The 14,497-nt window shown below is 36.2% G+C and overlaps 1 protein-coding gene across 1 annotated transcript; it reads left to right on the forward strand.

Annotated features, from left to right (window-relative positions):
• Window positions 1–1,743: 1,743 nt before the first annotated feature.
• Window positions 1,744–2,712, forward strand: LOC106007285 (membrane cofactor protein-like). The gene has a single exon (XM_045063122.1). The coding sequence runs from the start codon at window positions 1,957–1,959 to the stop codon at window positions 2,644–2,646; it is 690 nt and encodes a 229-aa protein (XP_044919057.1). The 5' UTR covers window positions 1,744–1,956; the 3' UTR covers window positions 2,647–2,712.
• The last annotated feature ends 11,785 nt before the right edge of the window (window positions 2,713–14,497 follow it).

A 14,497-nucleotide genomic window follows, 5' to 3' on the forward strand; every position in this document is an offset into this window, starting at 1 on the left:
TTATATATGCCAGGAGAAATTTTCCCACTTTATTATTTTTTATGGCAAATGCAGCAGGACAGAATATATGTTGAGTGGGAAAGACCTGGGAAAGGAAAAGTGTTGATCAAAAGTAAGCATTTTTCAATGACTCAAGCTGGAGCACAGGGATGCTATTAATAACTGAATCTAGAAGATCAGACTCATCCTCAACTTTTCCCCCCTCTCTTAACTTTCACTGCCAATCATTTCCCATTCATTCTATTCTCTAAATCTTTCCTTAATCTCACTCTTCATCACTCTTCTATGATCTTCATTATCACTTACCCACTTCTGAATATTCCATCTTCTCCTTTGACCCATCTCTGAGCTCTGTTGCTACCTTTTTTGGCTAACATCCTTATTGAGATATAATTCACAAACTATACAATCCAGCCATTAAAATGTACAGTCCAACTAGTATATCCAGAGTTGTATGACCATCACTACAATCAATTTTAGAATATTTTCATCCAAAAAGAAATACTGTGCCCTGTAGCAGTCATTCCCCCTTCCATTTCTCCTTATTCTCCTTAGCTCTAAGCAACCAGTAATCTACTTTCTATTCTATGTATTTGTGTATTCTGAACATTTCATATAAATGGAATCATATCATATATGGACCTTTGTGCCTGCCTTCTTTCATTTAGTCTAATGTTTTCAAAGTTAATTCATGTTATAGAACGTATCCATACTTATTCCTTCTTTTTAATGCTGAATAATATTCCCTTGTATAAATATACCATATATTATTTATCCATTAATCAGCTGATGAACATTTGGATTGTTGCCACTTTTCAGTATAATGCTGCTCTGAACATCCATTTCCAAGTTTTTGTGTGGCCATGTATTTTTATTTCTCTTGGGTTCATACCTAGGAGTAGAATTTCTGGGCCTTATGGTAAATCGGTTCAATTGCTGGAAGAGCTGCCAGATTATTCACCAAAATGGCTGTGCCAAGTTAAATTCCTACCAGCGTCTATGCGAATTTCTCGACATCCTAGTGAACACATTTATCTTTTTGTTTATTGCCATCGTAACAGATGTAAAATAATATCTCATTGTGATTCTGATTTGCATTTCCCTGATGCAATGATGTTGCACCTTTTTATATGGTTGTTAAACATTTGTATTTCTTTTTTGGGGTAGTATATCTTCACATTCTTTTCTCATTTTTTAATTGGGTTATTTGTCTTTTTTTTAAGTAATAACTATTCTTTATATATTCTAAATGCAAGTCTCTTACTAGATAGGATTTGTAAAAATGTTCTGTTTTTCACTTTGATGGTGTCATTTGAAGGGCAAAAGTTTTTAATTCTGATGAAATTCAAATTATCCGTATTTTTCTTTTGTTGCTTATGCTTTAGTATCATATCTAAGAATCCATTGCCTAATCTAAGGTCACAAAGATATGTGCCTATGTTTTCATTTAAGAGTTGCATAGTTTTAGCTTCTACATTTAGCTCTTTAATCTATTTTCAGTTAATTTTTATCTCTAATGTGAAGTAGACATGCAATTTCATTCTTTTGCATGTGGCTAATCTAGTTTCCCAAGAAAAAAAAGATGATTCTTTCTACCATTGGTATGAAATGAAATGGTATGAAATGGTCTTGGCATCCTTGTTTAAATTCAATTCACCATTCGCGTCTGCTCCCCGACCTGGGAGAGTGTCGCTTGGCGAACTCTCAGCTTCCCGCGGGTCTCCGGGAAGATGGTCACAGCCCATCCCTGCTGTCTGCAGAAGCGCTTTTCCTTTGGTGTTGCTTTAAGATCTCTTTGATGGCCGCAGTGCTCCTGATACCCAAGCCCTATGATGCCTGTGATCCTCCTCCAAGATTCGAGTTTATGAAGCCAAATGCTACTAAATCCAGTTATAATCCTGGGGACGTAGTATACTTTGTCGACCAGGATACAAGCCTGTTTTACCTCCTCTTCCCATGTCTTCCGTTTGTCAGGCTAATAACATGTGGACACCTCTTCAGGAGGCTTGTACAGCAAAACAATGTCAGCATCCAAGAGAACCCGTAAATGGCCAGTTAGCCGCTGTGAATGGATCTTTTTCCTTTGGTTCGCAGATTCACTATTCTTGTAATGAGGGTTATCGGCTAGTTGGAGAAAGAATTCTATACTGTGAAACTTCTACTGCTGATGAAAGAAAAGTGACTTGGAGTGATGATCTCCCACTATGTATAAGGATAATGTGTCCACCACCTGGAAAAATACCAAATGGAAAATATACCGGTAGTGAGAAGGATGAATTTGAATATAATGAAGTGGTAATTTACAGTTGTAATCCTTCAAATGGACCAGATGAATATTCACTTGTTGGAGAGAGTAATCTTATTTGTACTGGCAATGGTGTAAGGAGTAGTAACCCTCCTGAGTGTAAAGTCGTCAAATGTCCATTTCCAAACCCTGAAAATGGAAGACTGTTATCAGGATTCAGAAAAAAATACTACTACAAAGCACAGTCACATTTGAATGCGACCCGGGTTATTACCATGAGGGTGAGAACACAGCAGTCTGTGGTAGTAACAGTATTTGGGAGCCTGCGAAGCCAACGTGTCTTAAAGGACCTCGCCCAAACCCTGGTGATGACCCAAACGTTGATGGCCCTAAGACTTTAGGTGGAGGCATCATTGCGGTGATCGTTGTTTCTATTCTTGCTGTTGTTGTGGTACTTGGCGGCTTCCTGTGTTGGAAGACACAAGAAGACACAAGAAGAAAGGGTTGAAGTAAAACGGTTGGGGGAAAGAGAACCTGGGGCCGAATACCATGCTTATCAGGTTAAATCAACTATGCCAGCCGATCACTAAAAGGTTTCTACACACTGGTAAATCCTTTGAGATCTACAGTAAATTCACACAGCTTTATGGAAAACAGTACAAATGTTCCTCAAAAGATTAAGAACAGAGAATCATTGGATGATCCAACAGTTCCACTCATGGGTATATATCCAAAGGAAACAAAATAACTGTACAGCACTCTTTTCACTGCAGCATTATTTATAAGAGCCCCAACGCAGAAACAACCATGGAGGGAGGCATTCTAACAGAAAACATGCTACTCAAATATGGCGGCATACTATTCAGCCATAGAAAAGAAGGAAATCTTGATGTTGAGGGCAGAATATATGGACCCTCCAGGCATTTTGCTAAGTGAAATAAAAGTGAAACAGAAGGACACATACTGTAGGATTTTACTTGTTGTAGAATCTAAAAACAACAACAACAAAAAAAAAATGGGAAAAACTCCTAGAAACCCGATTGGTGGTTGCTCTGCGAGGGGGGTGAGCAGAATTGGGTGAAGAACGTCAAAGGGGACAAACATCCAGTTTTAACATTAGCAAATACCGGGATAGAATTAACGTGTGGCCTGGTGACTTTCAGCAGTGCTGCTATATTGTATATTAGCAAGCTGTTAAGAGTAGATCTTAAAAGTCCTGATCAGGAAGACAAAAATTTTTGTAATTGTGGTGCTATCAGCTAAATTCTGTGGTGAGCATTTCACAACATATCTTATCAGTTCAGGCTGTACACACCTTAAATGTATACCATGTTACATGTCAGTTACGTCAGTAAAACCAGGAGGGGAAAAAAAGGGTTCTATAAAAATCATTGTCTAGGTTTTTTTTTTTTTTCACTCAGATAAGTGCAGCCGTTAAGCCATAATGCTAGCATTTTAATGTGGTTTGAATGCTTTGATGCTGCTTTGAACAGTGTATGAATATGGGAATGAACTTCTGGCCTGTTTTCCCCTAAATAACATCTGCATTTATAGGACAACTCAACACAGTATCCCTGGTAGTATTTAGGTGGGAAGATAAGTTTTTTAAATGAAATACCCAAATTTAGAGAATTGTGCAAGATAAATTATATTTTATTTGTAAAGAAAGTGATTTTGAAATCCTTTTTGTTCAAAGATTGAGAAGTCTTGATTCACTCTTTCAACAACTCTTAAGATGTGTTTTATGTATTGTTCTGTGTAAACAGCCTTACAAATATGTGTATTCTACTTCAACCCTTAACATTAAAAATGGGAACACTGAAAATTGGGGAAAAAAAATTCAATTCACCATTCTATAACTACTTTTTTAAGCACAGTTATGATTAAGCCTTATTTTTATTTCAGAACCACCAATTTTATGTCCCAGTCTAGCTTAGCCCCTTTCAACTATAGACAGTCATTTTTATAACCTATTGGCTCAACCTTGTGTAGTTCTTTTACCACAACAGGAAATATCATCTCATTTCTTCAAATACAGTGTGTGAAACTGTTGGCTCCAATTAAGATCCAACCTTATGGCTAGTTGGTTTCTCAAATTCCAGATCTGTCTCATCCCTGCTTACTGCCCTTCTCCAATGACCAGTGCTAATGAGGAGCTGATATGTCTGCTGACTCTTAGTTAGGGTTGATATATCCTCACTGACATGGGCCAAGTCTAAATTCCTTGCATTAGCATATGATGTCGTTTACCACTTGGTTCCAAGCTATCCTCCAATTTTCTCACCTCCTGTTGGAATCCCAAAACTCACACTTAGCGTAATATTTCATTTCATAGGCTTTGTACATAAGCTACCTATGTTCAAATTCAAGCCTGCTACTTAGGAATGTGACCTTGGGCAAGTTACACAACTTTTGAACCTTAGTATCTTTATACATAAATAGAGATATTGAAAGAGACTCTTTCATCTCTGCTCTCTCTTGTTCTCAGTTGGTTCCTTTATTATTCGTCCACTTATTATATTTATATTGAATTTATCTGTTTTCATATCTGCCTCTTTTATTAGATTGAAAGATCACTATAAGAGCAAGTCTTATTCCCCTTAATATTCACTAAGGCAACTGACATTGTACTTGCTCAGTAGCAGATACCTTATGGGATTCCCAGGGAGATTTGGAGATTCAGGGAGGTCAGTTTGACAGTGTCCTAGAGGTTTAGATGTACTCCAAGTTTTAGAATGTGAATCCCTCTGATTTTACAATGTGAATCCCAGGGATAACTTACCAGAAGAAGAAACCTATAGGGTTTCTGGTCAGTAAAAATTTAGAGAGCACAGAGCTGTGGAATCAAGTCCAAATTATACAAACTAAGATGGGTATTATTGTCTCAATGCATAAGCAGGTCCAAGATGTTGGTAAGAGAGTGACATCTAAAGTATTTCTAAAGATAAATATGGCAGACACATCCTAAGGTGACCTCTAAGGAATCACTCCTATATAGCCCCACCACCACCATGAATATAAGCAAAAGCTGTAACTTGCTTATAACCAATAAGACATTACAAAAGTAATGGGGGTAGTCCCTCCCTTGAGTAAATTATATGCCAAACATGAAAGAATTTTGCAGATATAATTTAAGTCCCTAATCAGTGGCTTTAACATAATCAGAAGGAAGGTTATGGAGGGGAGGGCTGATCTAGTTAGGTGATCCCCTGAGAGTCTCAAGATTAGAGGCTCTCCCTTGCTGGTCTTAAAGAAACAAAAAGCCATGTTGTGAACAGCCTATGGAGAGGGGCAGCCTATAGTTGCTAAGAGCCTCAGTCCTAAAATCACAAAACTGAATTCTGCCAACAACTTAACTGACCTCAGGAAAAAATCCTGATTTCCAGATGAGGATGAAGCCTAACGGATGATTTTATCACACCCTCATGAGTCCTTGAACAGAGAACTCAGTTAAGTCATACAGACTTGTGACCCATGGAAACTAAGAGAGAATAAATATATATTGTTTTAAGCCATTAAATTTGAGGCAATTTTTATGAATTATAGAAAACTAGTTTGCCAGAGATCAGGGGATTAATATTTCTTGTTTGTTTGTTTGTTTGTTTGTTTTTAAGATTTGTTTATTTTATGGAATGCCTGGGTAGCTCAGTTGGTTAAGCATCTGCCTTCAGCTGAGGTCATGATCCCAGGGTCCTAGGATCAAGACCCACATCAGGCTCCTTACTCAGTAGGGAGCCTGCTTCCCCCTCTCCCTCTGCCTGCTGCTCCCTCTGCTTGTGTTCTCTCTCTCCCTCTCTCTCTGTCAAATAAATAAATAAAATCTTTTAAAAAATAAAAACTTATTTATTTTAGAGACAGAGGGGAATAGAGAGGAAGAGAGTGAGTGGGAGGAGAGGGAGAAAGAGAATTTCAAGCAGACTCCTCAGTGAGCTTGGAGACTGCTGTGGAGACTGCTGTGGAGACTGCTTGGAGACTGCTGTGGAGAGAATTTCAAGCAGACTCCTCAGTGAGCTTGGAGACTGCTGTGCTGAGGCTTGACACAGGGCTTGACATGGGACTCCACTCAGGGATCCATTACAGGCTTGACTCCAGGCTGGATCCTACAACACTGAGATCATGACCTGAGCCAGACACTCCTTATGCTCTACAAGTAAGTGAACACTGAAAAAATATAAATAAATAAATATAGAAATAAATATTTATTTATTTATATTTATTTATTTATATTGATATATGTATTTATATATTTTATATATCTTTATATATTATATATTTTATAAATATTTATATTTATATAAATATCAATATCAATAAATAAAATATAAATAAATAAATAAAGCCAGACACTAAACTGACTGAGCAACCCAGGCTCCCCAGATTAATACCTCTTGTTAATGTGATTGCTATGAGTTGTTATGTGTGATAGAATCACTGAAAGGACCAAACAAACCCTCTTAGACAGTAGGAACTTTATAAATTACTGTTGATCATGAGTGAATAAATGATCATGGTTTCTGAGAACTATTATTCTAACAGAATGGATAAGTAAACTCACAGTGAAATCTGAAAAGGCTATAATATAGTTTATTCTACTGTAAGTACGTTATGGATTATTGCATATAAAATTGGTCACATTTTACAGCTAATCAACATATATTAATCACCTTCTTTGTGTGTAGCACAATGTATCTACTATAAAAATTCATGAATTTTATTCTTAACCAGCTTACAAACAAGTAAGAGAAAAGCACATAAAAATGTGAAAAGTTGAAAAATAGTGGCCAGCTAATTTTTACACATAAAAATTGGTGCAAACAGTATGATTTGACATTTCATAGGTAGAAGAGACCTTCATGGTTTAGAATCAACAGAAAGGCATCCAAGAGGCACAAACTCAGCTTGGAGGTTGAGATGAAACAGGGAGGGAAGAAAGGAATAAGAGGCAGTTGTAGGGAGGCAAAAACCACTTTATACACCAAGGAAGAGAGAAATGAAAGTGGAAATGAAAGAGAAAGCAAGTAATGGAAGAAACGGTAAAAAGTAGCAGAATCCAACTGTTTTCATCATCCACCTATATTATTTAATTATTCTAGTAGGAGTAAACTCTTTTCAATCCTTTTAGTTACTGGTAGAAAATCACAAGATCTCTTTATAGCTTGTCTGGGAATCTTTCCTGAAGAACATATTTAGCTGTGTATCCTTATGTTGCAATGACAAGATTTTGTTCTTGTTTTATTGCTGATTGTGTACCAAGCTTTATCAAAGCAATATAATCTTACCATAGCCCACATTCTGGTCAGGAAGCCAGAGGACCTCAATTTTAATTCTGATGCTGCCAGAAAAACAGTGTAACTTTGAGCCATAGTTTCCCTACCATATGTTCTAAATATAGTGATATTTACTTTCCATTAAGTCTGTCAAGACTGCCATTCATTCTATTAGGCCAGTATCACCCTGAAACCAAAACCAGATAAAGACACCCTCCCAAAGAAGGGAACTACAAACCAATTTCTCTGGTGAATATGATACAAAAATCCTCAACAAAATACTAGTAAATCAAATCTAACAAAACATTAAAAATATCATTCACCATGATCAAGTGGGATTTATTCCCAGGATGCAAAGGTGGCTTAATATTTGTAAATCAATCAATGTGATGCATCATATCAATAAGAGAAAAGGTAAAATCTATATAAATATCTCAATAGATGCAAAAAAGGCATTTAATGCATGCATTCATAGTAAAAACCCTCAACAAAGTAGGTTTAGAGGGAACATACCTCAACACAATAAAGGCCATATATGAAAAATCCATAGCTAACATACTCAATGGGGGAAAAACTGAAAGCTTTTTCCCAAACAACAGGAATAAGACAAGAATGTCTACTCTCTCACCACTTTCACTCAACATAGTACTGGAAGCCCTAGCCATAGCAATCAGACAAGAAAAAGAAACAGAAGACATCAAAATTGGTAAGGAAGAAGTAAGACTTTCACTATTTACAGATGACGTGATACTATGTATACAAAACTCTAAGGACTACTAAAAAACTATGAAAACTGATCAATGAATTCAATAAGGTTGCAGGATACAAAACAAATTATATAGAAATCTATTGTATTTCTTAGGGGTGCCTGGGTGGCTCAGTCAGTTAAGCATCTACCTTTGGCTCAAGTCATGATCCCAGGGTCCTGGAGTGGAGCCCTCATTGGGCTCCCTGCTCAGTGGGGAACCTGCTTCTCTCTCTTCTTCTATCCCTCCCCCATTCCTGTGTTCTCTCTCACTCTCCTTTCTCTCTCTCAAATAAATAAATAAATCTTTATAAAAAAAGAAATCTGTTACATTTCTATACACTAATAATGAAGTAGCAAAAGGAGAAATTAAGAGCACAATCCCATTTACAATTGTACCACAAATAATAAAGTATCTAGCAATAAACCTAACCAAGGAGGTGGAAGACCTGTACTCTGAAAACTATAAAAAACACTGATGAAAGAAATTGAAGACGATATATACAAAATGGAAAGACTATCTATGCTCATGGATTAGGAGAGCAAATATTGTTAAAATATCCATACTACCCAAAGCAATCTACAGATTTAATGAAATCTCTATCAAAATGCAAACAATATTTTTCACAAAAATAGAACAAATAATTCTAAAATTTGTATGGAACCATGAAAGATCCCAAAGCCAAAATAATCTTGAAAAAGAAGAGCAAAACTGGATGTATCATAATCCCAGATTTCAAGATATACTACACAGATGAAGTAAGCAATATAGTATGGTAATGGCACAGAAATAGACACATATACCAATGGAACAAAATAGAAAAACCAGAAACAAACCTGCAATGATATGGTCAATTAACCTTCAAAAAAGCAGGAAAGAACATACAATGGGAAAAAGTTTTTTCAACAAATGATGTTGAGAAAACTGAATAGCTACATGGAAAAAAATGAACCTGGACTAATTTCTTATACTACACACAGAAATAAATTCAAAATGGGTTAATGACCTAAATGTGACACCTGAAACCATTAAAAATCCTAGAGAAGAACACAGGCAGTAATTTCGCTGACATTGGCCATAGCAACATTTTTCTAAATATGTCTCATGAGGCAAGGGAAATAAAAGCAAAAACAAACTATCAGAACTACATCAAAGTGAAAAGCTTCTATACAGAGAAGGAAACAATCAACAAAACTAAAAGACATCCTACTGAATGGGAGAAGATATATACAAATGACATGTCAGATAAAGGGTTAGTATCCAAAATATAAAAACAAAACAAAACAAAAACTGATACAACTCAACACCCCCAAAACAAATAGTTCAATTAAAAATGTGAAGAAGACATGAATAGACATTTCTCCAACGAAGACATACAGATGGCCAACAGACCATGAAAAATGTTCAACAACATGAAAAGATGTTCAGCATCATTCATGATCAAGGAAATGCAAATAAAAACTATAATGAGATATTACCTCACACCTGTCAGAATGGTTAAATCAAAAAGACAAGAAACAAGTGTTGGTGAGGATGTGGAGAAAAAGGACCACACTTGTACTGTTGGTGGGAATGCAAAATAGTACAGCCACTGTGGAAAACAATATAGAGTTTCCTCAGAAAAATACTAGAACTACCCTATGATCCAGTAATTTTACCACTAAGTATCCAGAAAATAAAAGAACACTAATATAGCATGAGATATGCCCCCTTATGTTTATTGCAGAGTTATTTATGATACCCAAATTATGGAAGCTGCTCAAGAGTCCACCAATAGATGAATGGATATACACAATGGAATATTATTAAACCATAAAAAAGAATGGAACTTTACCATTTGTAAGACATGGATACAGCTCGAGAGTTTAATGATAAGTGAAATAAGTCAGAAAAAGACAAATACCATATGATTTCACTCATATGTGGAATTTAAGAAACATAACATGTGAGCATAAGAGAAAAGGAGAGAGAGAGAAAAACCAAAAAACACTCTTAACAATAGAAAACAAACTGATGGTTACCAGAGGGGGAATTGGTGGGGGGAAGGAGATGGAGATTAAGAAATGCACTTGTGATGAGCACTGGGTGATGTATGGAAGTGTTGAATCACTGTGCTGTACAACTGAAATTAATATAACTGTATGTTTACTGGAATTAAAATAAAAAAGACCACTACTGCCAAAATATGATCAATATTATAAATGTCAACCCATGTACTTTCATCTAGTAAAAAGGAGCAAGACCCTTATGTTTCTATTTTGTGTCCTCCTGTCAAATCCAGGGTTATTTATTTTTAAGGATTCCCATTTGTCACAAGATTCTTCAGCTTATTAACAAAATTTTCATAAAAGGTTAAGATAAATTAATGAAAATCTAATTTCTAAACCAGAAAGTTGTAAGAGCAAAGCTGAAACAGTAGTGACAATATGGAGGTGTGATTTGAAGATACAACCTGAAATACTTAGGCTGACAAATAAAGGCGTTCTCCTATCTGTAATAGCACAAACAGTAACACAAACAGCAAAGTAAGTGTGTTTTATGTTTCTTTAAAAATAAACAAAAATTCAACTAAGGTAAAGTGAAAAAAAATGTGAAAAGGAGTTCATATTTAAATATGTGTTTATCTGTACTCTTAACTATCTACAAAGTACATTGTAGGAATATTTCAATAACAGCACCAATACAATGAACTCCAAAATACAAAATAAAAGACCAAAGGTAGCAAATAAAAGGGGTCAGAAATGGAGCCACTACATTAAAATACTCTAACTCAAAAAATCTATACCTGAACTCTCAGCTTCAGAGCAGCTAGGATCAAAATGGGGACTAGCAAGTTAACTCATCTTCACAATAGAACGATGTTATCAGCTTAGTAGGAAAAGCTGTTTCTTTTCCTTTCAGACCTCTGAAAGTAATTCTCATTCTGTAATTTTCATTCTTTGTTCTCTATTAAGTTACAACTTCTTAGTAAATATAAGAAGGATTTAGGGGGCCTCTACCATTAGAAATCCAAATAACTCTTAAGTGTAAGATTTGAAAGATGTCCATCAACAGATGAATAGATATGAAAGATGTACATACACACACACCTACACACATGATGGAACATTATGAGAAAGTCATGAGAAATAAGGAAATACTGCCATTTGTGACATGGGTGGACTTTGAGGGCATTATGCTAAGTGAAATAAGTCAGACAGAGAAGACAAATCCTGTATGATCTCACATTATTATAGTCAACAATACTGTATTATAGACTTCCAAGTTGCTAAGATCTTAAATGTTCTTGTCAGAAAAAAGAAACGATAATTATGTGGGGTGATAGAGGTGTTAACTAACGCTACAGTGAAGGTCATATTGCCATATATAAATTTTTCAAATCAATATGTTGTACACCTTAAACTTGCATAATGTTATATATCAACTTATCTCAATTAAAAAAATTCGAGATGGCTTTCATCAACCCAAAAGACATTTTGAAATCCAAAATTTTTGCTAACATTCAAAGCACTCATTAATGGAAAATTTAGTTGCTAAATTTTAAATTGCTAAATACAGCAGGAGATACCCAAAGAAAATGATCTTCTCAAAAAACTCCAGTGAGAAAAATAGGAAAAAAAATCTGTTCTACAGTTTACTAGTTGGAAAGATGATGCCCAGAGTCAATCAGTGCATCAACACAGGAAAACACTTGTTCATCACCTAAACCTGTATTTTTAATATGAACCAGTCTATAACGTGCTCAGCAATGTGAAGAGTTTTTATTAAGAAGATGAAAGCTGTCCCTTGCCTCCCAGAGGACAGAATGAAAGTTAATAGACTTAATAATCTACAGCAAAAAGAGTCAGTTTAGATTAGACAGTAAGGAGAATTTTTCAGTGGAGAGGGTATCAGAAGATTGAATTTCCTGCCCGGAAATCTTTTGAAATAAGAGCTCTTCTTATCTGTGTGTAGTAATGGAGATGGCGTCATGACAGCAGCGGAAAGGGAGTTGGATTAGAATGAACTCTCATCGTCCTCCCTACCTTTAGACCCTACAATTCAAATGCTATACTTTTACGGTAAAAGTAATAGGGAACAACATTGACTTTCCATCTTTTCAAGAGCCATCTGAATGTGCATCTTGACAAACTTCTGACAACATTTAGAGTTCCATTTGGCCTGCAATGAACAAGGAAAAAGCTATTCATGTACCCTCCTTAGAATAATTTGCCTGTCTGGTTGATTTACTCATGAATGCTTTCATTTGTGCTACTTACTTTTGGAAAGTTTCTTCTTAACTTAACAAGGACTAGAAACCATTATCATAGAAGTTTAGCCATGGGTGACCAAACGGAATTGATTAGGGCTGAACTGAAAACGACAAGAGATCATGTTTTCAATATTAGGGAAGAGCTGAAAGCTACCAGTGATGAGCTTCACAATGCTCTCAATGAGTTCCAATCTAATCTAAATTCTCTCAACACTAGAGTAACTGAGACAGAAGATAGAATTAGAGATCTGGAGGACAAACAGATAGAGAGAAAGGATCAGGAGGAAGCCTGGAACAAACAGCTTAGAAGCCACAAAAACAGAATCAGGGAAATAAATGATGCCATGAAACGTTCCAGCGTCAGAATTATTGGAATCCCTGAAGGGGACGAGAAAGAAAGAAGTCTAGAAGATATAGTGGAACAAGTTCTTCATGAAAATTTTCCAAATCTTGTGAATGGAACCAGCGTTCATGTACTAGAGGCCGAAAGGTTTCCCCCCAAGATTACAGATTCTCAAAAGTCCTCGAGACATCTAATAGTAAGAATGAAGAATTATAATTGTAGGCAGAACCTCTTGAAAGCAGCTAGGACAAAGAAGATCCTTACGTACAGAGGAAAGCCCATCAGAATAACATCAGACCTGTCCACAGAGACCTGGCAAGCCAGAAAGGGCTGGCAAGATATATTCAGGGCACTGAATGAGAAGAACATGCAGCAAAGAATACTTTATCCAGCAAGACTGACATTCAAAATGGATGGAGAGATAAAGAGTTTCCAGGACCGGCAAGGCTTAAAAGACTATGCAACCACCAAGCTGATACTGCAGGAAATATTAAGGGGGCTTCTTTAAAGGAGGAAAAATCCCAAGAATAGCATTGAACAGAAATATAGAGACAATCTACAGAAAGAAAGACTTCAAAGGTAACACGATGTCAATAAAAACGTATCTATCAATAATCACTCTCAATGTGAATGGCCTAAATGTGCCCATAAAATGGCACAGGGTTGCAGACTGGATAAAACGACAGGACCCATCTATATGTTGTCTACAAGAGACCCATTTTGAACCTAAAGATACACCCAGACTGAAAGTGAAGGGATGGAGAAGCATCTTTCATGCCAATGGGCCTCAAAAGAAGGCTGGGGTAGTGATTCTCATATCAGACAAATTAGATTTTAAACTAAAGACTGTAGTCAGAGATACAGAAAGACACTACATCATTCTTAAAGGGACTATCCACCAAGATGATCTAATAATTGTAAATATCTATGCCCCCAATATGGGAGCAGCCAATTACATAAGAAAACTGTTAATCAAGATAAAGAGTCACGTTGATATGAATACACTAATCGTTGGAGATCTTAACACGCCTCTCTCAGAAATAGACAGATCATCGAAGCAGAAAATCAATAAAGAAACAAGAGCATTGAATGACACATTGGACCAGATGGACCTCATAGATATATACAGAACATTCCACCCTAAAACAACAGAATACTCATTCTTCTCAAGTGCACATGGAACTTTCTCCAGAATAGACCACGTACTGGGTCACAAATCAGGTCTCAACCGATACCAAAAGACTGAGATTATTCCCTGCACATTCTCAGATCACAATGCTTTGAAACTGGAGCTCAACCACAAGGAAAAGTTCCGAAGGAACTCAAACACCTGGAAGCTGAAGACCACCTTGCTTAAGAATGCGTGGATCAATAAGTTTCTGTACTTTTTGGCTAGACTTAGGTTAATGTTGTGATTGGCAATTATATATGTCAATTCGGTAAATAATATTCATAAAATAAGAAAATGAATTATCACTAAATCTCCGTGTACTTGAACCCAGGAACTCTGGCTCCAGAACTTGTGGCCATATCCACTGTGCTTCACTGTCTCTCACATCTAAAAATGATTAGATATAATATGTGGGGTTAAGTGTTATGGTGAAGATATGCATGGAGTTCCATGAGAACTGATTGAGGGATGTG

Source organism: Mustela putorius, unplaced genomic scaffold (assembly GCF_011764305.1).
Source record: "Mustela putorius furo isolate JIRA1106 unplaced genomic scaffold, ASM1176430v1.1 tig00003846_pilon_pilon_pilon, whole genome shotgun sequence".
In the NCBI taxonomy this organism is placed as follows: domain Eukaryota; kingdom Metazoa; phylum Chordata; class Mammalia; order Carnivora; family Mustelidae; genus Mustela; species Mustela putorius.